At 35.0% G+C, this 27,345-nt stretch overlaps 1 protein-coding gene and 1 long non-coding RNA gene across 2 annotated transcripts in view; one reads left to right on the top strand and one right to left on the bottom strand.

Annotated features, from left to right (window-relative positions):
- The first annotated feature begins 273 nt into the window (after window positions 1–273).
- Window positions 274–27,345, top strand: part of prkx (protein kinase X-linked) — a 54,423-nt gene continuing 27,351 nt past the window's right edge. The window contains exons 1-3 of the mRNA XM_079862605.1: window positions 274–1,001; window positions 19,994–20,162; window positions 21,262–21,525. Coding sequence (XP_079718731.1) covers window positions 839–1,001; window positions 19,994–20,162; window positions 21,262–21,525 — 596 coding nt within the window. The 5' untranslated portion in view covers window positions 274–838. The remainder of the gene's footprint in view (window positions 1,002–19,993; window positions 20,163–21,261; window positions 21,526–27,345) is intronic.
- On the bottom strand, window positions 13,362–14,621 carry LOC307150356. The gene is made up of 3 exons (XR_013819695.1): window positions 14,515–14,621; window positions 14,334–14,431; window positions 13,362–14,085 (listed from the first exon to the last, which is right to left on the bottom strand). It is a non-coding gene; the product is annotated as an uncharacterized lncRNA (long non-coding RNA).

Below are 27,345 nucleotides of genomic sequence, written 5' to 3'. Positions count from 1 at the left end.
TGAAATTATAAATATAGATCTTATCTGAAAGGTGAAAATTCTCATGTCAAAAAGACTCGAGCTACAACGTGTCCTCCCTCCCCCAAAATAGCATCCAGTAACCTAGGCGTGGTGATGTCTACGTTGTCTACATGTGCTACAAACCACAGGGAAAATACGTACACTCAAGCTGTCAGTCAAACAGTGCTCCGCCTTTTCTAACGTTCGATTGGACATTGCCGCAAGCGTGCTGAATATGATTGGTCAACACCGCTGCCTGTCAGTTTTCAAGCGTTTCTCTGTTTCCTTGCCGCTGAGCGATGTTTTGAAGGGGAAATGGGTTCCGATTTCTTGATGGGTACGGAAGGGGGAAGTAAATAATTTAAATGTCTCTGTTATCTGGCAATTTACATTGGGGGACCATTAACCAGCGTTTATACCGCATCCTTGCTCCTGGAAATTTTCGACTGGATAAACCGCCTGGATTCGTAAGACTTGAAGTTTGAATCTTGTCCACTCCTGTCTTTGTTAACGTGCAGTAGTCGCACAGGGGACATCCGTAATAAAGTAACGTTAGAGAATAAATGACAGTCCCGTTGACATGAATCGCTGAACATTTTAATAACAAGACTGCTTAGTAGTCTAGTCTATATTGTTCTGATACATTTCTGTTTGTCAAGCGATGGGAAGCAGAGGGTCACAGTCTGGTTTGTGCGAACAAAGGATATGTTAACTTGACCAAAACAGATCAATGTGTATGTTATCGATAGCGCGTTTTCCAAAAGCGGAAATTCTGGACTTGATATCTAGAATTGGCCATTAATGTGGCTAGAGTTAGATTGGTCATATACGGAAGAAGATGGCATCAACTAAAGGCAAAGCTGGAATAAATAATGAAAGCAGTTCTGGTCGGGATAGTGGCAGGACAGACGCAGGCAGTCCCACGATATCCGCAGGGGCCGCATCCCTCACCACCAACAGGACCTACACACTAGATGACCTGGACACCATTGCCACTGTTGGTAAGTAAGAAGTGGTCCTTCTGGATCAGATTAAACACGTTTTAGTCAACAAATAATATCCTACAAAATGTTTTCATATTTCTCTAAAATGTGTACACCCATGTTTGTCCTACAAGTGATTTCTTGGTTTAGCATTTCAAGGTGATCGCTTCTTACCACTATACAAAGAGACAAACCAGAGCTTTGTAGCAGCGTAATAAGTTACCCTGGGAATTCCCATGGGAATGCATGCAGTAATGGATTGTCAAGTACACCTGCATCCTTTCTTTATAGAGCAAGACCTAAGTTCAAAAATACACTTTTGATATTTTGTTACTTGTTACCAGTAGATTTTTTAGCTGTTTTTATAAATTTACTTGAGGCCATTCTCTAAAACTAACAATCGACTGTTTTTAACTGACATTTTGAAAGTGAGGCTCAGGTGGGAAATCCCGGAAGTAAAGATCAACATTATCATGAGGGTGAAGAAACTGCTAAAGTAAAACTATCAAGATGTATCAGGAGTGCAACCCCTCCATTTATATTTTCAAGGGTGGATGCCATTAACTTTTCACAAATGAACAACACCAGGAAACTTTGAAAAAAAAATAAAATAATAATGTTTTCAAAGTTGCATCAGCTGAAAGCTAGTTGCACCCAGTTGCACAACAGTAAACCCTTTAAATGTATGTCTATCTCTCATAGTCTCATTTTCATTCACATAGTATTGACTATGACTTGATAAATTCATACTGATATTTTTTGGGGGGATTGTCACAAATGTCTGCGTTATATAATTGTGCTGATATCATAAAGAAAAAATCCTTTTTAAACAAATAACATTTTCAAACAAGTAAATCATAATTTGGCATGATTCTAATTTTTTTCAATTTTTTCTGTTTGGAAAGAAATGCAGTGAATATTAAAAATTAATAATACTTTTATTCTGCCAGGGTGCATTAAATTGATTAGTGACGTAAAATGCTGTCCTTATAAACTTCTGTTCATCAAAATATCCACATACACACAAAAAAAAAATCCATAGTTTTCACAAAAAATATTAAGCAGCACAACTGTTTTCAACACAATAAAAATATGAAATGTTTCTTGAACACCAAATACACATGATTTCTGAAGGATCACGTGACACTGAAGACAGGACACAGGAGTACTGCTGAAAATTCAGGTTTGCCAGCCCATCACGGTAATAAATTACATTTTAAATTACATTAGAAAACATTTTACATTTTTATTTGTATAATATTTTACTACTTTTGTTACTGTATTTTTGATCAAATAAATGCAGCCTTGGTGAGAGACTTATTTATTTTTTATTTTTATCTTACCGACCCAAAACTTTTGAATGCTATTACAAACAGTCATTCACTGATTTAATTTTCCCCCACCTTAGCCTTTTTTTATTCCAAAATGGCAGATTACACGACATGGTGGTTACACAAACTGAAAGTCCATCCACTCAGCAGCGAGAATGTTTTAGCCTGCATTTATTTATATTTCACATTGCTAATTATAAAATTAGTTTGTAATTTACTACTACTTATTTACAGTTTATGGTAGTGCTTTTCTTGGTTTTAAAACTTAACCCAATAAGAATACTTAATACCTTTTTTTGTTCTTCCTCTCACTTCTGCCCCTGAAGACCTCACTATCTTAGTTCACTCACACCTCTAACACATTTTAATTAGTTTCATTACACACCTTCTCTTCTACTCCCACATTTGGCAGTGAAAAGTAATTTATATATGTACTGCGCACACAAATGGAACAAGGCCTGTCTGACAAGGAGTAAATCTCATGTGACCAAATTGTATCTGTTAAAAGAAGGCTCAGTTTCTAAACAAGCCCCTCTATATTGAAATGCATGGCAAGAACTTGTTACCTCCTATCTGAGCACCACGAACTTCCTCGTTCTCATTAGCACCATGTGAGTTCAGGCAGAAACTGGCAGGGTTATTACTCAAGCCATAGAACAGACATCAGAAGAGAACAACCTACATCAGTCTAGTCTAACTCCACCAGTGATGTTTAGCCATAGGTGAGAGTAACAGTGCTTGAATACATACTGAATTCATTCATTATCGAGTTATGGTGATCGGCATAGTGGCTATTTGTCCTGCCACCCTTTTTAAGGCCTGATGTTTTAGTTATTAGTAGTTGTGGTCATGCTATCTACCTCTTTTACCTAGCAATGTAAAACTGAAAGGACAACTCATTGTTTAAGGGCCTCAGGGCGAGGAGGAGAACAGTTCACATTATGAAAACAACCAGGTCAGGTCGGAATGTGTACACAAGTATTTTGCACATGTGTCAGCATGTTTTGTTATTTTCACACATTAAGTCCTTCCAATCCATGTTCAATAGAAGTTATCTGATGATGCATCAATAAACTAAGCTAGTTGAACTTTGCTCATTTAAAACATGATCAAAATACTAATCTATTTTTAAGACAAAAGTTCAAATAAGAGAGCAAGTGACAAATGTTGGTATCGGAATTGGCCGAAAAAGATTCCTGTCGGTGCATCTCTAATAATAGTATATCAGTCGAGTAACCCAAAAAATTTACCAGCCAATGGCGATTCTATTGCCAAGGTGTGCGTAGAGGGTTGCAACAAAATAGTACAATGACAAACTCACTTAAATAGGCACTTTTACATTTCGCTTTGAAACCAAACCTTCCGCCGTCGTCTTGTCAGTCAAGAGTGAGGCGAAATGTGCAAAGTGAGGTCTAATCTGACTCCTGCTGCTGATTTGTGCTGTGACTTTCGTTCAGCTCACGCTGAATTGAGCACACGTTCAGTTTTTAATTGTAGTGTCTGTTCTCTAACTAAAAAATTGTTATTACTATAAAAAATCTAAACGACGGTGGGGGCGGTGCCATGATGGGCAAGTGATGTAACCGGTGTTCCAGCTGAACACCGGCAACACTGACTATCGCAGCAAGCCATGTAAAGAGATTTTTGTGTGCAGTGTAGACTGCTTCATTGATTAATGGCCATGCACATAATTCACTCTTGAAATTGCAATGATTAAAGTAGTAACCATTACATTGGACAGGACAAGTTCAAAGATTTTCCAATTTCCAGTTTTTTGAAATCCGTTTTAACAAGATTACATTACATATTACCTATAAAAAAAACTTTGGGTTTATTTTTTCAATTTGTTGACTTTTTACAGACTCAATGCCTCATATAGGCCACTGGTGGGTGGAATATGCCTTGCGCTCAAGCGCACACATGAAGCTTGCCGCAAAGTATTGCATGTTGCATCGCTGGTGAAATGTAGCCACACTTTTGATCTTTTCCATCAATGGGGGTTGGGTTGCTTACACACTACAGCCTCACGTGTGAGCCACGTCTCTGGACGTAACTGGTGTAAACTTTTACTGGTGTAAACTGTTTTTCTATAATTAAAGTAAAGTATAATAAAAAATAAAGTATCTTCATCAACATACATACTCAGGTTTAAACAACTAGCACACAGAATAGGGCTGTAGCCTATATCGAGTTTGTACAATTATCAATATATTTTTATAAACCATATGAGACAGTTTATATCGACAGTAATTTGATATTACGAGCACATCTGAAAAATAGTGTAGAAGGCGCATAATCCAGTTTGTCATAAACATGAGGCATGCTTAATATTAAGGGCTTCAAAATAACTTGTAAGATATAGTTAACGTGTACATATTTAAACGCTACTTGCCCCGTCAGATGCTCTGACAGATAGGCTATTTGTGCTGTTTAGAGATCCGTTTTATCCGATGTTCTCCATCTCTAAATGTTAGAAAGTCCACAGACCTTATTTTACTCATAAATTGAAAAACCTTGTTATGAAACCCCATGGGAAAATCTTGAGGAAACCAGTGGCAAATTAGTCTTCCAGGTTTTGATGTCATCCCTGAACCACTAGGCTATATAGAATAGACCGCAATAATTCTGAATAAAATATGCATGTTGCTAAAATATTTCTCGTTTGACATTAAATGTGCCATATGTAGAATTTTAAACCTACAATTGCACATACATTTAGGAACTGTATGTGACTATTGTAATGGAGTAATCAGATGTCAGATGAGTAAATGTGTGTGCCTCTTAGTTAACACTTAGTCCGTGCATTTTTATTTTTAATTTAGTGATTTTAACTTTTACTTTAAAAAGATTGTAATGTTGTTTCAATGTTAGTAATGTGATTTTAACCCTTTCTTTGCACATAATATACATAGCATAGCCTATTCTATATGGTTACATTTTTACATATTTGTTTTCATAGCCTTCAGTATGAACATTGTTTATAGAACAACATTGGGCAGGATGTAAAATATATATATATTTTTTATAAATACAGGAAAAAATAATCGAAATAGATAAAAGTAGAAATTATCACGATATATGTTGTATATCGCTATTCAGCCAAAAAATATAAGAAATATGATTTTATTTGTAACCATATCACCCAGCCCTAACACAGAATACAAATCCTTAATTTGCACATAATGATCAGGGGCCTCATTTATAACTGTTGCGTACGCACAAAACAGGCCCTGAAAGAGGCGTACGCCACTTCCGACGCATAAATTGTGATTCATAAAAACAAACTTTTCTGGAAAATGTGCGCACCTGCTGAAACTCTGACTCACATTTTGGAGACGGAGCAGTTTGGCGACACTGATGGTGAGCTGGAGTTAAATGGCTTTTTGGTCACTTTTAGACAGAACATTTTAACCAAATTACACATAGGTATACAGCAAGATAATACATATAATTTCACTCTAGCCTATCACTTGAAGCAAACATCCATCCCTTCTTAAATGTCCGCGCTAGCGAGCGCATTGGGCTGTTTAGTGAAGCTGACTGCTGTAGCATATGAAGGAAAACTGTAAATCTTCATTATGAGTCCTAATCATAAATACAGTGCATGTTCACAATAACAGTTTAAATAAATAAAATAATGATTTAAACTATGTTTTACATCTGATAATACACATTTAGATTAAATGTGCCATTCTCATTACTGGAGTTAAGCACTTAAATTACATGAAAAATTATATTATAATATAAATATAAATATTTGCTGTGGATGCAATGCTTTTGAACACTTTTAACTTTTTTTGTTTTAATGTTTTAACTACAGTGAGGATTGCTTACCATGATAATACCAGATTGTCTGAGAAAATATTTCCGCACACATAATGCACAAAAAGGCCTATCTGTTTCCATTAAAAATATAGCCTAAATCAATTAAAAATACTATTTGGCCAGTGGAAAAGATTGAGAAAAACTTTCTCTGAAATGTATTTTATACTGTTTGATTTATCTATTCAAAAACAAGGCAAGGATAGTCTACTAAATGATTTTTTAGCAATTTAATGATACGGCATATCTGTATCTCATATTTTCCTAATGTCTTGTACCGTTAAACATGGTATCACGTGGATGAATATGCATATGAAATGATATGCAGATGAGGATTTGCATAGTAAAACTAGGCATTGTAAGCTCCATATATGGTTATTTCGGGGAGACACATGTGCGCACAATCTTCCGCTCACTGGGATTTATAAAGGGAATTTTGCGCTGGTTCTGGCGTACACATGGTTTTATAAGTCTGAATATTTTATGCCGTACACCATTTTTGGCTTTCGTGCACACGTACACTTTTAGTAAGGATCCTACGCACACGTTTTAAAAATGAGACCCCAGAGAAGCCTCACAGTTTTTATTGGAGCGGAAATGTACTATTTCCGAGAAACAATGATCCTTATGTGATATCTGTGATTTACTGTACTAGGAAATTACTTTTGTGGTTTAGGGGAAAATTTTGCTCATGACATTTTGAGAGGCGATCTCCTGTATAAAAATGGATAGCGGGGATGCGAAGTGTATACTATAGCATTAGGCCCAGCATAAATAATCCAATTTGCAGAGCTTTTTGTGGGATGGTAGAGATTTACGGTCTGTGACGAATGGTTTAAGCTCCTATCTGAATGCTCTTATCGTTAAATTGTCATTAAAATAATGAGGAAATCATCGTCAGAACTCACTTTTTGCTCTAATTTGATTTATGGTAGAAAAGTGTCTGAATCTGGATAATATGGCACAAGTGTTCTTTTGTTAAGTAATGGCAAATACAGCTTGGAACATTTTCTAGTGATTTTAAGGCATTTGATATCACAGGTTAAATGCGGCTCAGTGAAGGTTATCTCTGCCCACCAGTGTAAAGTCAGATGTATTGCCAGACTGTTACTAAAATATGGGTTTCATAGTGAAAGGCTGAAATCGTGCTTTACTGAGATTTCTATAAAAAACAAAACAAAAAAAAACAAACACTTAAAGCCTTTATAAAGACCAGCTGTAAACCCCAAAGAAGAAAATTATTTACTTAGAAAATCTAATATCACACATCAATTAATCCATTAATGATGCCTTCAATTAGGTATTCATTAATGATTTAAAATAAGGTTGGTGTCTCATAATCATGATAATGGCCAGATAATGGTTAAGGTTGATAATTGAAAAAGTAAAAGCTATTCTCATATCCAGATAAAGGGGCATCTGCCACCCGAAACAAGAGTGATCTGCCTAATTAGAATACTGGAAATATATCTATTAGGGCTGTCAAAAGATTAATCGCGATTAATCGCATCCAAAATAAAAGTTTGTTTTTAATAATATATGTGTGTGTACTGTGTATAATTAAATTTGTATATATAAATACACACACATGCATGTATATATTTAAGAAAAATGTGTTATTTATATATAAAAAAAATTATATTTATATATAATATAAATTATATATAAATATATATACAGTATATGTATGCAAATATTTCTTAAATATATACATGCATGTGTGTGTATTTATATATATACAAAATAATTATACACAGTACACACACATATATTATGTAAACACAGACTTTTATTTTGGATGCGATTAATCGCGATTAATCTTTTGACAGCCCTAATATCTATACATATTTATTAAACTGATTGTTTGATCCTGATTTGCTATATTAATTAGGAACCAAAAACAGCCTACAATAGAGTCCTAAAACTATTTTAGTTTTGTTTAAAAAAGCAGTCTTGCACTTGCAGCTCTCTCGTAATTTTTGTTTTTTTCAATGGGTTTTTGGTAAAGTCAGTAAGCTAAAGTAAACGGAAACGGAAACGTTTTGGTAAACGGAAGCTAAAGTGGTCTTTTCTTCCCTGTTGTGCAGGGAAACGAAAACTATGACGAAAAATGTTCATTGACGACCTTTTTTTCCCTGACTATGACTAGATGATAAGAGACGACACCCATGTCATTAAACGATAACTGTAACTATATCAACACATGCAATATCATTGATGAAAAAAGACGAGACTGAAATGTGTTTAAAAAAAATAACCAAAACCACTTGTTTTTGTCAAATAAAGGAGACGACAACACATTGAATGTTTTACGAGCGCTCATGCTTCAGATTTCAATAATTTAAACACACAGTCAGAGCTTCTCTGTTAAAAGAACACATTTTTTACCCAGTGTTTTCAATTTATAGTTTGCACTTTTGCAAACTATTTTAACTCAAACTTTACAACTTGTAGATTTTAAAAAAAATATTGAAAGAGTCATCGAAGCTTAGTGCTGGTGACGTTGTAGCAACTATGGTGTAGTTTATAACGTTTATAGCTTATTTTTTTGCTTCTGGTGAATGTATGTAGTCTTCAAAATTCATAAAAGTTGTGTTAATTTGTGAAGATTATCTTGATGAACAAAATGTTTAGGTTGAAGTCACTGTGAACAGGAAGTTGTGACGACTTTACTTCAATATTGTGACATATATTTTGAATGAAATTAAATAGGCCTATTAAATGAGAAAAACAGAGGGTGTGGCTTTTCTTTTTTTTTATGGATTGGGAATTGATTGAATCTAGAAAAGTGTGCATTCCATCAGCTCATTGTCAAAGCTTATAGCTAGTGGTTGACTTATTTATCGCCAAGGCCAATATATCGGCCGATATTTGGCATTTTTTAAATATCGGCATCAGCCGACAAGTTTTTCTGATTGGCCGATGTGTTGGAAGCGGGACTTTTATTTTGACGGCGTTCCGGACTTTTATTTTGACGGGCGGCGCCTGATCACACCAGGGGGGCAATCATTCGGAAAAAATTGAAGCTTCCCCGGGCGCCGCCATTGATTAGCAGACCATCACCTGCTGTTAGCATTCCATTGACTCCCATTCATTTTGGCGTCACTTTGACAGGGAATAACTTTACATCTGAGGCGTTTAAAGACTCCATTTGTCCATTATTTATTTCTAAAGAAACACGAAAATGTATAAAAGGCTCCATTACCTTGTATCTTACGTTATGGCCCCGTAGAAGCAGTTTTTGTAAAAATAGGCTAACGATTGCATCATAACCACGCGACTCTCTGTCGCACAGTATAGAGAAATTACCGTATGGACAGGAGGAGAAGCTCGCGGGCAATCGGGGAGACGTGGAGGCAAAATGACAAAATAATTAATCAGAATACTTAGCAAAAGTTTCTCCTGCTCCTAGCTCATGGACACCTCCTACTCACACTCTCCGTCTCTGCAAGTTTCGGAAGGGAATGATTCAGATTTCTCTTGGCACAGCTACTAGAATACAGACGGACTGCTCATCTGACATCTACGTCGTCAAGCTCAGTTTGAGTCTGCGCAGTACGCTCAGCCATCAGGAAGTGAGTGCTTCTAATTGACTTCACTTTTCTCCATTGAATCCAATGGGGTCGCTGTGTCCATTTCTTTTACTGTCTATGGATCACACAGCGCTCACATTCTCTGTCTTCATTAGTTTACGATCTCTGTCAGTCATATCTAATACTTTGTTAGACAGAACTGGTAAACAAAAAAAGTAAATGGTATGGGAAAAAGTAAAGCGTTGTTTTTGTATTATTTGTGACAGAAAAGGCAAGCAATCAGGCTGAAATACTTTATCATTTACTGTCAACATTCAGCAAATGCAAAAGATCTACATAATTTAAACAAATCTCTGAATATCTAATAAACATTTAATTTCACAAACCTTGCAGATTTAATTGAATCCAGCTGTGATATCTTGTGAAGTGTGCATTTGTAGCCTGCATAAACGCGTTGTTACTGCGAGTGACGGTTGGTCCGTGTGAAGTGAGTGAATGCAAACAGAAGATCAGCTTCACAGGAGACTCTTCATTTTAAAATATGCCGTGCTATATCCAGTTGGCCACTGTCTCATATTCATATCGTTTTCACTGTGTGCTGTATGTAAAATTAGCGTTACCTTGTCTTTATTTGAGATAATATGAATATCAGTGTGCACGAAATGACCAGATTACTGAGTGCCCTGTTACAGTGTTTACTTCCTTTTTATTCACATATTTTTAAACAATTACTTTATTTGTGAAAAATACTGTAATAGGATTGCAGATTCAAGAAGTTGCCATCTAAAGTACAAGCATGTTTATTTTAAGGATTTGTTTTCTAATTTATTTCTAATTTATTAAATATTGAAACAAATATAAAGTATATATATATATATACATTTATATCGGCCATCAGCCACCCTGCTCTCTAAGATATCGGCATCGGCCATCAAAAAACCAATATCGGTCGACCACTACTTACAGCAGACTGACAAATTAAATTGCATTGGTTGAATTGTTCACCTCAAGACTATGTGCACTACTAACTAAGTAAATGGGGTCAGTTTGGATTTCATACTGACTTTATGAATCTTGAAATTTTGTTGGTCACATAATTATGTTCTGCAATAATCCAAAAGCCAATATAAATATATTCTTAGCTTTTTGATGAGGGAACCAGGATGATGCTACTGTAACTTTGGTTTTGCCTACAAAAGAATGTCATCCCTGCTGCAATCTATTAGACCAATGAGAAATAGGCTACTTAAGGGAATAATTTTGATTATTATTTCAAATAAATAAAATTTAGTTATTGATTAGGGGTGGTTAAAATCAATTCTTGGGGTCACGATTCAATTAAAAAAACGATTCTCGATTTTGATTCGATATGTATTTGTTTTTGAATTTATGTAATTTATTTGGTTGATATCTGGCAACCCTTCACTGGAGCTTTACTAAAGAGAGGAAAGAGTTAAGAAGACAGTAGATAGAAGGAGAGCAGCAGTATGCAAACTGAACAGCAGCTACTGTTAGTGGAGTTATTTAATAAGGTACTTTAAATTACCTTATTAAGAGAGAATCCGGTGGAGACTGAGACGCCATCGCTGCTCAGCCTTTTATATTCGCCTCTCACGGCTTGAGCACTCACATATCTTTTGCATCAGCAAAATGTGTGATTATCATTGGCCAAGTATTTGGAGTTAGAAAAATCCTAATACTCGCTGTTGCAGTCTCAATATTTAGTGATTTTACCTCATACAGGATATGTTTATATGCTTTTACAAGCAGGTATTGTCCGTTATCATGGCAACCGCTTACACATCCACGTTGAACGCGCTTCTCATGTGTAAAAACTACAAAAAAAAGTGCCGGACTGCCAGTAATTATACATTATTTAAGGATATTTTTTTAATTTGTTAAAGGGATAGTTCACCCAAAAATGAAAATCACCCCATGATTTACTCACCCTCAAGCCATCTTAGGTGTATGACATTCTTCTTTCTGACGAATACAGTCAGTTATATTAAAAAATGTCTTGCCTCTTCCAAGCTTTATAATGGCAGTGAATGGCCGTTTCTGTTTTGAAGTCCATAAAAGTGCATCCATCCATGATAAAAGTAATCCACACGGCTCTGGGGCATTAATAAATGCCGTAAATCGATGTGTACGGCCGTGTGCCGGAAGCTAGTTATTTTAGTCGATAACGTTTTAAATATGGATATTTTTCTTACACGAACGCATCTCTTAACTTCAGAAGGCCTTTATTAATCATTGGGTAATTTTCATTTTTGGGTGAACCCCCATTGCAAGCCTGTGCATTCTCTAAACTGCACTGTTCTTTGTTTTGTTATTAACAAACGTTTAGAATTAAAGATTTGTTTTATTTTTTTATTTATGAATCAGTGCGAATTGTTAGAAGATAGAATCGTGATTCATATGTTAAAGGTACCTTAAAAATATGCTCGATGGTGTTTTAAGCCTCCAAAGGCTCCTTAGAGGCAGCTAACCCTACCCTCAACCTTAAACCTACCCATCCCCTCGCTGCCTGGAAGGCGCCGTTGGGGGCTTAAAACACCAAACACCTAAAAATATACAGACTTTTGTGTGCGCACGAGAAACACGAGGAATTTCCGTTACAATTTCCGGTTTATGTAGCCTATACTATAACTAGGGCTGGGCGATATATCGATATAAAATATATCGATATATTTTTAAATGCGATATGAAATTAGACCATATCGCATATATCGATATAGTTCAAATTTGCGCACTGCTCCCCGCGCCTCCTTTTCCACTCTGCGTGCGTGTTTAGAGCGTTATGTTATGAGAGGCGAATCATGACTACTTCAGAAAACCCAGCACAATAGGAACTACCAGGCAGTGACATAAGTGTACGCTGACATAAAGTTTTTCACTTCAGAAAAACGGACTTTATTGTCCTGTCAGCCGTTATCCTGTTCTCGTAGCGCACACTCAATTACACGCGCAAAAGCGGCGGCGCGCGCTGGTATCACCTCACTGATCAAGTGCAAAAGAAACTACGAGCATGCAACGCCGTTATGTTGTAAATTACACAAAATAAAAGTAATGCAGGTATGATTTTCATTCTATTCACCAGGAGCAGTTTCCATGGTTCATGGTTCATATTGTGTATTCACCATGGTAACTGTCGTTTCTATATTAACCCCAAAATGCCACTATTTTTCTGTGTGTTATTTTTTATATTTTTAAATGACTGTAGTGGCTCATACCAACATTGTATTAACAAAAACTAGTTTGGGACTGCTATTTAATAGCTTTAGCATATAGGCCTAATGTTTATTTATTACACTGTTAGACTTTTCAAGGGTTTTTTACAGTAACTTACTGGCAACACTGTTGCCAGTAAGTTACTGTAATTAAGAGTTACAGTACCAAACCGTATTTCAGTTTTGTGTAAATACAGTGCATTACTGTAAAAACTAAGCTAATCAGTACACTACTGTAATTATTTTTATTTGTACTAAATATAAATTAGATTTTATAATTTTGATATATGATTAATTTTATTTTTATCCTACATAAGTACTACTTTCATACAAACCAATTAGACAAAGTTATCACAAAATACCATTTTTTTATTTAAAACATTTCGTATATATCACAAAATAAACATGCCAATGCTGGAAATGATGTGTGAAATTTTTACACATTAATGAGTTTAGAGACAACATTTTTTTTGTGTTAATTTTAACTCATTCATTGTGTTAATGATTTTAACAAAGTAAATATGTCAGAGAGGTTAGCACAAAGATGTGTAAACGTGTTAAATTAACACATTATGTGCTGTCCTTCACTGCAAACATTTTTGAAAACATACATAAAACCATAAACAAAACATTAGCATTTGACTAAATGAATGTAGAGTCATTGGTTGTTTAGCTTATACAAGTATTATAATGAAATATCAATCATTACATTCATAAAACTGCAGAATATAAATAAATTTTTAAGCATTCAAAAAGGAAATGTCCAAAACAGGACAAAACACAGTTCTTTTCACAATACATGACACATAACCCCACCTTCAAAATAATTTCACTTATTTCCAAAAATGTGTTGGATTCATGTACACTGGTGGCCAAAAGAAGTATTTAAGTGTCTTAATGTTTTTGAAAGAAGTCTTTTTGATGCTCAAGAAACATTTCTTATTATTATATCAATGTCTGACTGTCTACTCCATCTTTTCTACAGCATAGGAGTAAAAATCATCATCAAAATAATCTTTAAAAAGCCAACACAATGTTTTTGTCCACCTTTGTGAATAAATGAACTTCTCCAAAGATTGGTTCCTGTTCAGAACTTGATTGACAACATCAGAATGTTCCCTGGTCTGCATGCGTGTCCACAAACACAAATGTACTCAGTCCTTCAGAGGAGATCCCGGTTCCAAAACTATATGAGAGAGAGAGAGAGAGAGAGAGAGAGAGAGAGAGAGAGAGAGAGAGAGAGAGAGAGAGAGAGAGAGAGAGAGAGAGAGAGAGAGAATATTAGTGTCACATTATTTTTAACCTCCTTTTTTGTTAATTTTTATTATTATTTTCACAAAAACTTCAGAATATATATTTGTAAACAGCTTTTGTCAATAAATAGCATACAAAAGAACTAAATTAAATTATGCCAGATTAAATTTTAATACTTACAAATCCTAAATTCTGGCCAAAAATGCTGAGATCCATAGAAAGAACGACTGAAATCGATGATTTTAGCCCATTTCAGCTTGTCTGCAGTGAAGGGGTACCTGTTTGAGACAAATACACAGTAAGATACATGCAAGAAATCACTGTGTGATGATCGTTCTCCTTCCTACAGTAGTTAACCCACCTGTGCGCTGATATTAGGACCTTCCTAGTCAGGTGGGACTGCAATGGTAGAGTCTTCTGGCTAATAAAATATCAAAATAATGCAAAAATATAAACTTAAGTTGTTTAGAATGCTAGATTTGGTATGAATGAATTAGTGAGAGTTTTACTGCAGTGCTTACCTACATTTAATCTGGTGAGACTGAACAAAGACAATGGTCCATCATCTTGTGATTGGTTCATTTGCTGTGTAATAAAGTTAGACATAATGCAAAGGTCACTTATTTGATATAAAGTTTAGAGATTTTATAAGATATTGTAAGCTACCTAGTCTGCACCAGTGGCTCAAAGCAATTTTCACATAGCGTATGCTAATCATTTCAGCAAACATCTCAAAATATATCACAAATGGGCTGCTTTACCTCCGGAATCTTGCTAGAAGTCACTGGCGCGAATTGGTCGCTTTGTTGCAGTTGCCTTTAAACACAAAAATGGAAGTATATATTAAATTCCATTAAAAAAAACTATAATATGATATAGTTTGAAAAATAATGCTAAAACTATAAAGGTTCTCATCAGTAGGCCAACATTAGGCTATAAACAGAATTTCACATTAGTTTATTCACATTTATTGTTTATGTAAACGCGTTGCTCGTTGGCATATTTTAACTCGACAATTCAATCTAACAAAGTGTGTAAAATGAAACGTTAGCTCAGTTTACCATGGTAAAGTTCGTTACCGCCATGTTGACGACGAGTAACGTTAGGCTAACGTTAACGTTATAACAAAGGTTAAACTGGGCACAATCCTGTCAACACACACAGAAGGTTGTTTTTTTGTTTGTTTTGTTTTTTACCTTGCTTGCTGATCTCTCTCTCGGTGAAGTGAATTCCGTCTCTTCCCCGGGCCAGACACGAACGTCGCGATCCAACAAAACACAGACCCCATTACCTACACTGGATGCTCTGACGCGACACGACAAATCCCAGACAGTGATGCGCCGCGGCCGTTATATTTCTGACGTAGTCCGATACGAGTCCAAGCGCTCGCGCTATTTCTGACAAGGGACAAACAGGTTTGCATTTAAAGGTCCGGTCGCTTCAATGTGTCCAATATAGACAGCCTCTGGCTATTATAGCGTTGTAGACACGCGGTGTAAGGCAACAATTAGGAAATAAAAAGCACGGTGGAATGGTGCCAGCCAGAGAGGCAGTTACGTCAAATACAGTAGTATACAGCAAATTTAAAAAATACAGTAAGTCTCTGTATGTGGTGTTAGACGTCACAGAAAATCCCCATGATGCAATGGGAATCACAGTTATTTACTGTAAAGAGAAATAGCAGTATAATACTGGGGGATTTAAAGTAAATAACTGTAGAAATTACAGAAAAGTCTAACAGTGTAGTACTAGTCTTTACTAGTCATATTCTTACAATTCATGTTAAGTAAAGGGGAAAAGTGTGTATATATATATATATATATATATATATACAGGCAAATTATAACATGTTTACACGAAATTTGTTTATATATATTTAATGTAAACTTTGATAATCATAATTATCACATAATAAATCACAAATAACAATTCGAAGGGAATAATCGGCAATTATCATTTTTGTCATAATCGTGCAGCCCTAAGGTGAAGAAACCCGTTTATTATTTATTCATTTGATTTTGTAACTGTTCACTGAAATAGCTGGTTTCAATAAAACTACTTGTGACATGTCATATTTGGCTTTGACTTTGACTGAACATTTGCTCTCACTTTGCGGGAAAAATATCGGGATATATATCGTATATCGATATTCAGCCTAAATATATCGGGATATGACTTTTGGTCCATATCGTCTAGCCCTAACTATAACCTATTTCTTTTGTGTGTAAAAATTTGGCTTTCGTTAGGGCAGTATATATAATACCACAGGCTTATGTCCGCTTTAACACATCCTCTGTGATGGCCGAGAAACCATATCGTAAAGTGGGCTAATGGTGCAATACGGCTGTGTGCATTGACCTATTTGCCAATGTTTCTTGTGCGCAAGCGAAAGTGTGTCTATTTTTTATTTATTTTTTGGAAAAGGTCCCTTTAGTGGCTCCGTAGTTCGAAGTATAATCTGTTAAATACTTCCACAAAGTGCATTTACTCTAAATCCATTTGTGGTTTATTCTAAATGAATCTAAGTAGAGGGAAAGCTCATATTTCTTGTTTTATTATTTTTTCAGTGCATTGACACTGTATCAATCCTCCAGAGAACCAAAGAGTTGAATAGCCTGTAAAAAACAGTTTAGTTTAGTTTAGTTATATATGAAATATAACTAAAAAACACAAAGAAACTAAAGCTATGCATATTTTTTTTAATGCATAATGTCATCACGTTTTCTCTGATATCTGAGCTGCTGAAATATTATTTATATTTATTTTATGTTCCTTGAAACATGATTCATATCATATTTTTCCTTTGACACATGCATAGTTGCTGTTGGCTAATCAGCTAAACTATGACTCACTCACAGTCACAAGTTATTTGATCATGGCACAAAAGTATATTTCCGAGTGTGCATCCATATCAAAATTTTGTAGAACCTGAATTTGCATTTTAAGGCAGTCCTCAGCAAGGTTTTGTACAAACAAAATACATCATTAAATCCATGCCTTGAACTTAAAATGGCACTATTATTCTTTTTTGGATATTACCTTTCATGTAACGATGTAACTATACGTTAGATCAAGATATCGCAATATAAAAATGTGGCAATGTTTGAAGTTTTGAAAATGTAGCTAGCTGAGTAAGATTTCCCTGTAACTGGCAGGAAACATGATCTAATAATGTGTCATCATCACAAGTGTCTTACTTCACGTTACCAATCCCGTCTCCTCCCTACTGACAGCCAAGGCATTTGTTTTCTTCCATGGTTGTGTAACCATGTAGACATCTCTGAACAAAGATTCCTTGTGTGAGGTAAACGTGTTGAATGCCAACATTCCATGTCAGTTATTCCATCTGTGTTGTAGCTCGAATGCAACTACAAGGAAATGTAAGTCGTCTGAAACTACCCTGTTACGAATACTTAGAGCATAGCTTAGTTCCGTGATCAGTACAACATTAAACATGTTGATTCTAGTTCTATTTTTTGGCTTGTGTCATGAAATATAACTTTCTTTTGACATTTGCACTTTCATTGTTACTGTACATGGAATAAGAGCGATGAGTCTCAGAACTATATTGTCCTTCTTCTAATATTACTAGGCAACAGTTTTATGAAATAGTTTTCAGAAATTGCATTAATAAATGTTTTTAGAAATGTGGGAAAATGTTAAGAATCTTTATCAAATATCAAACTTAAATATCTTATCAAGTTTGTTTTTGTTTTTATTGTTTAATTGTATACATTTGTGAAATGTATTTATGAATATAACTTTGTATTGCGTATATAGCTAAAAAAATACACTACTGTTCAAAAGTTTAATAAATATAATTCACAAAAATAATATGACATATTATTACAATTGAATAACTGTTTTCTGTTTTAATATATATTCAAATGTTTTTTTTCTATAATTTTTTTTTCCTGCACTGTTAAAAAAAAAAAAAAAAAAACTTTTTCTGTTGCTGCCTTAAATTTGTAATCTGTGCTATATACAGTAAGTCATCTAAACTTAAATTACTTTCATTAACTACTGACCCTCATGTCGTTCCAAACTTGTAAGACTTTCGTTCATCTTCGGAACACAAATGAAGATCTTTTTTTAATGAAATCTGAGAGCTCTCTGTCCCTCCATTGACAGCTACGCAACTGACACTTTGATGCTTAAAAAAGTAAATAAAGAGATTGTAAAACTAATCCATAAGAATTGAGTGTTTTAGTCCAAATTTTCTGAAGAGACTCAATCGCTTAATATGATGAGCAGACTGAATTTAGGCTTTTATTCACTTAAACTTCATCAGGTATGGTAAACGTAAGCTCAAGGATGTTCGCTTGACATGCAAGAACCAATTAGGCCTAGGTTTATTTTCGTGTTACGCCGCACATTTGAGCTTCAGCAAGAATGAATGAAGTTATAATCAATGAAGTTTGTTCTCGTGCAACAAGCAGGTTCGGTTGAGCTTCTGTTTATGTTCGCTGATCAATGTTATATGTGAATAAAAGCCTAAATGAAATCTGTTCATCATATAAAGCGATTCTATCTCTTCAGAAAATTTGGACTAAACCGCTCAATTCATACGGATTAGTTTTACGACCTCTTTATGAACGTTGCGTAGACTGTCAGTGGAGGGACTGAAAGGTACCAGATTTCAGAAAAAAATCTTTATTTGTGTTCCGAAGATGAACGGAATTCTTACAGGTTTAGAACGAGTAATGACATCATTTTCACTTCTGAGTGAACTATCCCTTTAATTACATTAAACTGCTATATATATATATATATATATATATATATATATATATATATATATATATATATATATATTATTATTATTATTATTATTATTATTATTATTTGTATTATTATTTTTTTTTTCAGCAGCAATTACTCTAGTGTTCAATGTAAAAAATAAATTTCTTCTTATCAGCAATGTTAAACACTGCTGTGCTTCATTTTTTTTTTTTGTTTTTTTTTGATTAATAGAAAGTTCAAAAGAACACTTTATTTGAAATAGAAATATTGCTGACCCTAACCATTTGAATGGTAGTGTCAATCAAAAGGCTTTTTTTTTTTTTTTAAAGAGATCTCTTAAATTGTTAGGGATGTTTGTTCTGTCTCAAGTCTGCATACTACTTTAGAAGTATTTCTCAAGCGGAAGTTTGGTTAAACAAATAAAACACAAGCCTATTTTCGGTATCTGCATGATCCACTTCATGCCCCTTAAACCCAAACTACCACTCCACGACTGTGGTTTTCCGCCTCTTGAGCCGAGTGCTACTCCACGCGTACACACAACAGGGCTTTTTTTTTTCTTACCATGATTTGTTAAGCATTTAGTGTGAGGCTTAGGTCTAAGAGCATATAATAGGATGTATTGGTCCAAATAGCCTGTCGAGTTGTATCCTGTTGTTGTTATTGATCTGTCAAGCTTGTAACAGCGCTCCGGTGAGACTGAGTAGCCTGTAATTTGGTGGGTGGTTAAATGTGCCCTGCTCTCTCAGCTTCTGTTGCCATTGATCATATGTGTGTAGTGTAAGCTATTTTACCCACTGAAACAAGTGTCCCCATACAGTAGAAATTAAAGAATTATTTGAGGTTAGTCATCTATGAAAGTTTTAAGCTCCCTGCTCTGAGTGCCATTCATCTGTGGAGAACTGAGCTCTGTGGAGAACAGACACAAACATGCTTCTGTAGTCTCAGTATTTATAAAATGGGTTAGTGGTAGTAATTAGCTTAAGTCTACTCTTCATACATTTTGGGTCCAAAGTGAATTAAGTTTCTGTTGAGGCTATTATGTCATTTTTGCGTTGTAGCCATTCTCATTATGTCATTTCTCCACATTGTTGCAGGTACAGGAACCTTTGGAAGGGTTTTTCTGGTGAAGGATAAAAAGACAAGAGGTTTCTTTGCTCTGAAGGCGATGAAGATCCCAGATGTTATTCGTCTAAAGCAGGAGCAACACGTACATAATGAGAAAGAGGTTTTGATGGAGGTGAACCATCCTTTCCTTGTCAGACTGTGAGTAAACACTACACAACATTAACAAATAGGCTAACAGAATTGAGAACACTGTTTAATACACTGTTATCTCATAAACATACACTGGGTTATGATCTGAACTCAGAAGTGAAGACCAAGAGACTTGGTTGTCTCAGGCAGTGTACATTGTAGTTTATATACATTTAGAGGGCAGTGCTTAGAAATGGAGACAAAGCACCTGGGTGACGACCTTAAACAAAGCATGCAAATGAAGTATACAGCTATAGGAAACTCTTCAAAATTAACAAACTAGACTCTAGAGTGTTGCCAATCCTAATCCAATCAGCATAACTATTCAAAGACTGGGACAGGGGCTCCAAGAGCCATTAAAGACAAAGGGTGAGAGTCTCAGTAATCTGACTCATTTAACTTACAATAGAGAGAACTGGACTGGCAGGAATCTCTTGCTGGAAATGTTGCTTAACAGCTGATATCTTCATTATAACCTTAAATGCTAAATTCAATGTACTCTACCTTAGTTTTTCATGTTATGTTATGTAAGGACATAAGATCAGCAGATCTTATACAGATTCTTACATTTGTAACTCCACAGTATAAACATTTCAGTGTGCTGTAAACATTTAAACGTGCTGAAGTACCAAACATATCAATGTCAAATGTTGTTTGACCTGCTACAATCACTTTAGTCAATTCAGAACATTGAATTTGCTCTATTTAAACCTATTAGGGTTAGGGTTATTATTAAATATTTCTAAATATAGCCTAGATACTGATCTATACTTGTGGTTCTCAGCCAGGGGGGCCTCAAGAAAAAATCAAGATATTTCTTATTTTAATTCAACCCCTCAACAACTTTTTTCTTTTCTTTTTTTGAAGAACGAGGGATATATTAGAACAAACTGTGATATATGAGGTAGCCTAATTTTAAAAGTATGATTTCTAGACCTGGAAAAGTAAAAAAAAAATAATTAATAAAATTGTATTATTTAATTGTGTAATGCTTTAGTAATTTAAGTCCAAGTCTAATAATGTATAGACTGTCTGCCTCCAAGCTCATGGCAAGTACTTGTACCATATTTACAAATCACATGTAAATATGATGTGGACATTTTTTCAGGTACTGGACGCATCATGATGATCACTTGCTGTACATGTTGATGGAATACGTGAATGGTGGTGAACTCTTCAGCTATTTACGCAGCCGAGGACGTTTCAGTAACAGCACCGGAATGTTTTACTCAGCTGAAATCGTGTGCGCCATTGAATACCTTCACTCCAAAGAAATAGTCTACAGAGACCTGAAACCAGAGAATATACTGCTGGACAGCGAGGGGCACATTCGACTGACAGATTTCGGGTTTGCTAAGAAGCTCACAGAAAGGTATGTTTTCATTGGTTATCAATACAATATTTGTGTACATGCAATATACAGTATACATACTGTTCAAAAGTTTGTGGCTGGTAAGATTTGTTTTATGTTTTTGAAAGAAGTCTCTTATGGTCACCAAGGCTGTAGAATATACAAAAATTCTAAATACAAATTAGAAATGTATTCTTATTATCAATGTAGAAAATAGTTGTACCATTTAATGGTTTTGTGGAAACGGTCATAGAATTAATATAAGGTTGAATTATGTGCTAATGTGCTCGTTAAAGTGCTCAGAGTCCAAAAGCCAATACAGTGAAGGATTAGAGTTTCAGACAGTTGTGTAGGTTCTCATATTTAGTCTCTAAAAATGGCATTGGTGCATTCCTACCTCAAACATTCAACATATGATGGAATTTGACTGCAGATATCACACCTTTTTTCTATTTGTTGAATTAGTACATTGAAATATACAATTTCTGCTTAATGCACTCCTAACATTGTTGGGTGTAATGCATAACTAAGTAATTTTCCTTTGAAAAAGTAAAGCAAGGGACTACTAATATTTCATTTAAAGGGTTAGTTCACCCAAAATTTAAAAAAATAAAATAAATATGTTTATCATATAAAGTAATTAATTGTGTCTCTTCAGAAAATTAGGACTAAACTACAAAATTCACATGGTTTAGTTTTACAACCTCTTTATAAACTTTTTGAGGCGTCAAAGTGGTAGTTGCATGGACTGTCGATGGAGGGACCAAAATCTCTCAGTTTTAATTAAAATATATCCATTTGTGTTTAAAAGATGAACAAATGTTATTAAATGGATTTGGAACGACGTGAGGTTAAGTAAATGATGACAGAAATTTCATTTTTGGGTGAACTACCCTTTTAATTACAGTTACTTCTGATGTAATTGCATTAAATCAACCCTCTACGGACACACTGAAGCTTGAATCGCCATTGGCTAGTACTGTTTTTATTTTACTCGCCAGACTTTTTACATGAAATGCAAGAACAATGCAAGTGAAAAAAAATTTCTACATAAATATAAAATATAATTTCAAACACTATTAAAGACAAGTAAACAGTAATAAAATAAGAACAAGTAATCAAACTACAAGCAATAGCACAAATAAAAACAATAGAATAAAGATACAAATTTTAATTGCTTTTCATGTTTTTCAGGTAGATCTAACAGTAGTTAGATACAGATTAGGTAGATTAGGTACAGAAATTGAATAAAGTAATCAAATGTAAAATAACACTGCATAGTCTTCACTGTATAAATTAAAAATAGATTAATCCTTATTAAAGTTACAAAGTTATTTAGTCAAGAACATGGAGGGTTTTTTTTTTTTTTTTTTTTTTTCAGTTCTTTTGTTGTTTTAAACATTAACATTACAAATATGGAGATAGATTTGTGTCTTTATTACATGCGAGTAAATAAATGATCTGAGAGAAAAAAAAAAGTTTGAGAAAAAAAGTTATCACACTGATAGCAAAAAAGCATTTCATGAGAGAAAAAATTATATTTGAGAGAAAAAGTTTTCATACCAATAGCAAAAAATAATCATATTTGAGACTAAAAAAAGTTTTGAGAGAAAGTATTTTCTCATAGAACATAAACCATAAAAAAAATCATATTTTAAAAATTATTTCTGAGAAAAAAAAATCTCTCTCAAAATACTATATTTTTTGCTATCAGTGTGAAAATATTTTCTCTAAAAAAAAAAAGTTTCTCTCAAAACGCTTTTCTTTGCTCTCGATGCAATTTTTTGCTCTCGTGTCAGGATTTTGCTTTAGCTGTGAAAATTGTGTCATGGGCGGGGCCACGTTCCTATTGGCCAGTCGGGTGAGCATCGTCTTGTCTTGGGAGTCGAACTGAATCATTACACCATTGTTCGGTTCACCGGCATAGATGCCGCCTCTGCCTTAGTTGAGCACGGACTCTCCAATGTTTGAGGATTTGAGGATATGCGTGGGATTCCCCCCTTTCAGGTCAATGTATCCCTGCCTCTGCTTAATTATTTTTATCCCCGGTGGGGATAAATTTAACCCCCCTCAAAGTGATCAGTGCTACTAAACTAGTGGCGAGACGGATCACAAAACGTATCACAGATCCGTGGTTTGATTAAAGTCGATTTTATTTTAAAATGCGCTACTTTGGCTGGCTCTGATATAGCTGCCGCAGCCTCTCTGTAATCACCACTCTGCAGACTTGCTCAATGTCCCGCCCACGGCGCTATCTGATTGGTTACACCTCACGAGTAATAGCCTATCAACACGTGTGTGTCGAAAGGAAGGCTGCCTTCAGCATATTACTGAAGCGGGAATAAGCATCACAATCTGATTATGTTTCTATGATGACAAGCAGAGTTAGTGTCCCAGTCACACCACTGAGAATGGCCGAAGTTACACATACGGTGTTTCACTCAATTGAAGCTAAAGCAAAGGTTTTTTGATCACTCACTCTTCAGCGTCTGGCGCGAGTGATTTCGATTCAATGTAAAGACGCGTTTACGCGCGTCTAGAGGTCCTGCGGCGCGGGCGCGTCCAGTTCGCGCGAATGAGGCGAATTGACTAACACGAGATAATGCATCTGTCTTTTCTATTTATTTCACTGTAGCTCAGCATCGCGATTTAAAGTTCACGTTATTATTACTTTAACAGCAGCAGTAAAACTGGGCCATTTAATTTTGCCATTCATAAATAAGTGTTTTGACATGTCTAGCCGAGTGGCAATCCATGGTACTGGGAGGGGGATTTAATTCTTGCATGTTTTTTCGTTCTGCATGATCACAGTTCATATGTGTGGGGAAAGACAAGCTATTAGAGTAAAGATATTGCGTTAGGCTACTTCATGAGTTAATAAGAAAAAATAATTTACAATTCTTGCAAATGCAGTGATGAAGTTCATGTTCTCATGATTTATTTTTATGAATAAAAATGTTTCAAAACATCCCCCCCACCCCTCTGTTTTTTTCACAAATCGCACCCAAGATGATGACACACACAACTCGATGGATAGCTGGCTGAGCAAGTTGAGCATCACTGAAGATTAAACATTAAAAAATAGCACACATATTCATGAATGAATGTGTATTATATTATTAGCTTGGGTTGCTAATGTAAGAGTTAGTAGCCTACTAGACGTACCTCGTCAGCTCTAGACCTCGGCTAGATGGTAAAAAAAATATTTAGAATAAGCCCTGTGTAGCTGAGTTTGCAAGCTACACACACATGCAGTGTAGCTAAACGTTTAGTGCAACAACCATACAAAGACTATTTTAAACAAAACTAAGTGGGACACTTTCAAACAGTATATCAATCACTGTCTAACGTCAGCTAGCTATGGGTTGCCACCTTCCATGCATACTAACGTTAACTTAGTTGAAAGTTGTACAGGAGGTTGATGAACAAGCAGTTACTCTTCAGGTGCTTTGAGGCTAGCAAGGGCAAATGTAGAAACTAGCTCACTACTCACTAAATAAGGAGTTAAACTATCTAAATCAAAACATTAAGTTGGCATTTGATTTAAAAATAGTATAAACCAGGTGAGTTTGCAAGTTTACCTAGCATGATGGCTAATTAGCAATTAGCAAGCTAAATAATATAATACACATTCATTCATGAATATGAGTGCTATTTTTTAATGTTTAATCTTCAGTGATGCAGAACTTGCTCAGCCAGCTATCCATCGAGTTGTGTGTGTCATCATCTTACCCAAACATTGGAGTGTCCGTGCTCAACTAAGGCAGAGGCGACATCTATGCTGGTGAACCGAACAATGGTGTAATGATTCAGTTCGACTCCCAAGACAAGACGATGCTCACCCGACTGGCCAATAGGAACGTGGCCCCGCCCATGACACAAATTTCACAGCTAAAGCAAAATCCTGACAGGAGAGCAAGAAATTGCATCGAGAGCAAAGAAAAGCGTTTTGAGAGAAACACTTTTTTTTAAGAGAAAATATTTTCACACTGATAGCAAAAAATATATATTTGAGAGTTTTTTTTCAAAGTATTTTGAGAGAGATTTTTTTTCTCAGAAATAATTTTTAAAATGTAAAATTTATATTTTTTATGTTCTATGAGAAAATACTTTCTCTCAAAACTTTTTTTAGTCTCAAATATGATTATTTTTTGCTATTGGTATGAAAACTTTTTTTCTCAAACTTTTTTTTTTTCTCTCAGATCATTTATTTACTCGCATGTAATAAAGACACAAATTTATCTCCATAAAAAACACAGACAGCAGTAGGTATATTAGGCTGCTGTCACTTTAAGACATCATGCATGGATCCAATATGCTGATAATGTTACACATGCGTTTTCTATCAACTGTTTACGTTCACAATAAGACGTGAAAGAGCTCAAATCAGTATTTGTGTCCTCTCAGATGCATGTGAGTTATCTTTCTTGAGCTTGAATGTTTAAATGGGCAAGTCTAAAAAACATGTGTAAATGATCAACTTTCATGACGATGCAGCACTGGCCCGATCAGGGCCGTGACAGTTCTGTCAACTCTTGGTCATCAGGCAGTCCTGTTGCGCCCTGCACTTAGATCTAGCGTGTCAATTCTCTTTACATGGCATGTGTAAAAGCCTCATCTCTCGTGTAAAAGCCTCATCTCTCGTGTGAGAGAAAGCGACAAAGGGTGCTCTGCTCTCAGCCAAGCGATGGTGCATAAAGCTCAGCTGACAATGAAAATTTATTTTCCCTCTAACTCAATCACAGGTAACTGAAATCATACAATTTACTAGCCATTGGCTATTTAAAGACATTTTTAGTCGCCTAGCATGAAATTTGGTCGCATATGTGAGTAATTTACTTTCAGTGTAGAAGGTTGTAAATGCTGTATAGACTATAGAACAGTTCTATATAAAACAATATGTGATTTAACATCAAAATTTCATGTGTATTGTTAAAATGTATGTTTTTAATTTAACCTTCTCCCTTTAAATACTTAGTCAGTTCAAAAAGAATGTATGCGATTTTATATTATTTTATTTAAAATAATTAAAAGAGCAGTTTCATGCTCCTTGTTCAACTGGTCGAGGTTGATATGGGATTTAGAAAGTAAGTAATAAGTAATGCAATACTTTTTAGAGAGGGTAATTAGTACAGTAATCTAATTACACTGTTGAAGATGTAATAAGTAGCTAGTAACTATTACTTGGTAACACTTTAGTTTAGGGTCCAATTCTCACTATTAACCTGTTGCTTATTAGCATGCATATTACTAGGATACTTGCTGTCTATTAGTACTTATAAATCATATAGTAATGCCTTATTCCGCATGACCATATTCTACATCCCTTAATCCTACCCAATACCTAAACTTATCAACTACCTTACTAACTATTAATAAGCAGTAATTAGGAGTTTATTGAGGCACAAGTCGTAGTTAATAGTTAGAATTGAACCCTAATCTAAAGTGTGACCATGTACTTTTTTTAGAGTAACTTACCCAACACCTACTCCTGAGGAGTATCTATTGATGTTGTGAAATCTTTTGAAATTATTTTTAAATACATAAACCAGGGAGAGAAATAGCTGAGCAGCAGTTATCTGAAGTGTGTGTCCTTGATGATTATAATTGATTTTAAGATTGGCATGCTCCAGAATTTTTACATTCTTTTCATGGCATTTTAACATTCCTAGTGTTTTCATTGTCAAATTAAATGTAAACCATACGTCCTGCATTGCTGAAATTCTGTAGGCGATCAAATTCATTTCAGGTTTTTTTTTTCTGAAACTCAGCTGTGATGTTAGGGTATGAATATGTAGAATGGGCTCAGAAACAAACCGCCACGTCACTCTTCATCCTTCA

The sequence above is a fragment of the Squalius cephalus genome (genome assembly GCF_949319135.1).
Source record: "Squalius cephalus genome assembly, chromosome: 2".
NCBI lineage: Eukaryota > Metazoa > Chordata > Actinopteri > Cypriniformes > Leuciscidae > Squalius > Squalius cephalus.
This window is presented reverse-complemented; position numbering and strand designations above follow the sequence as displayed.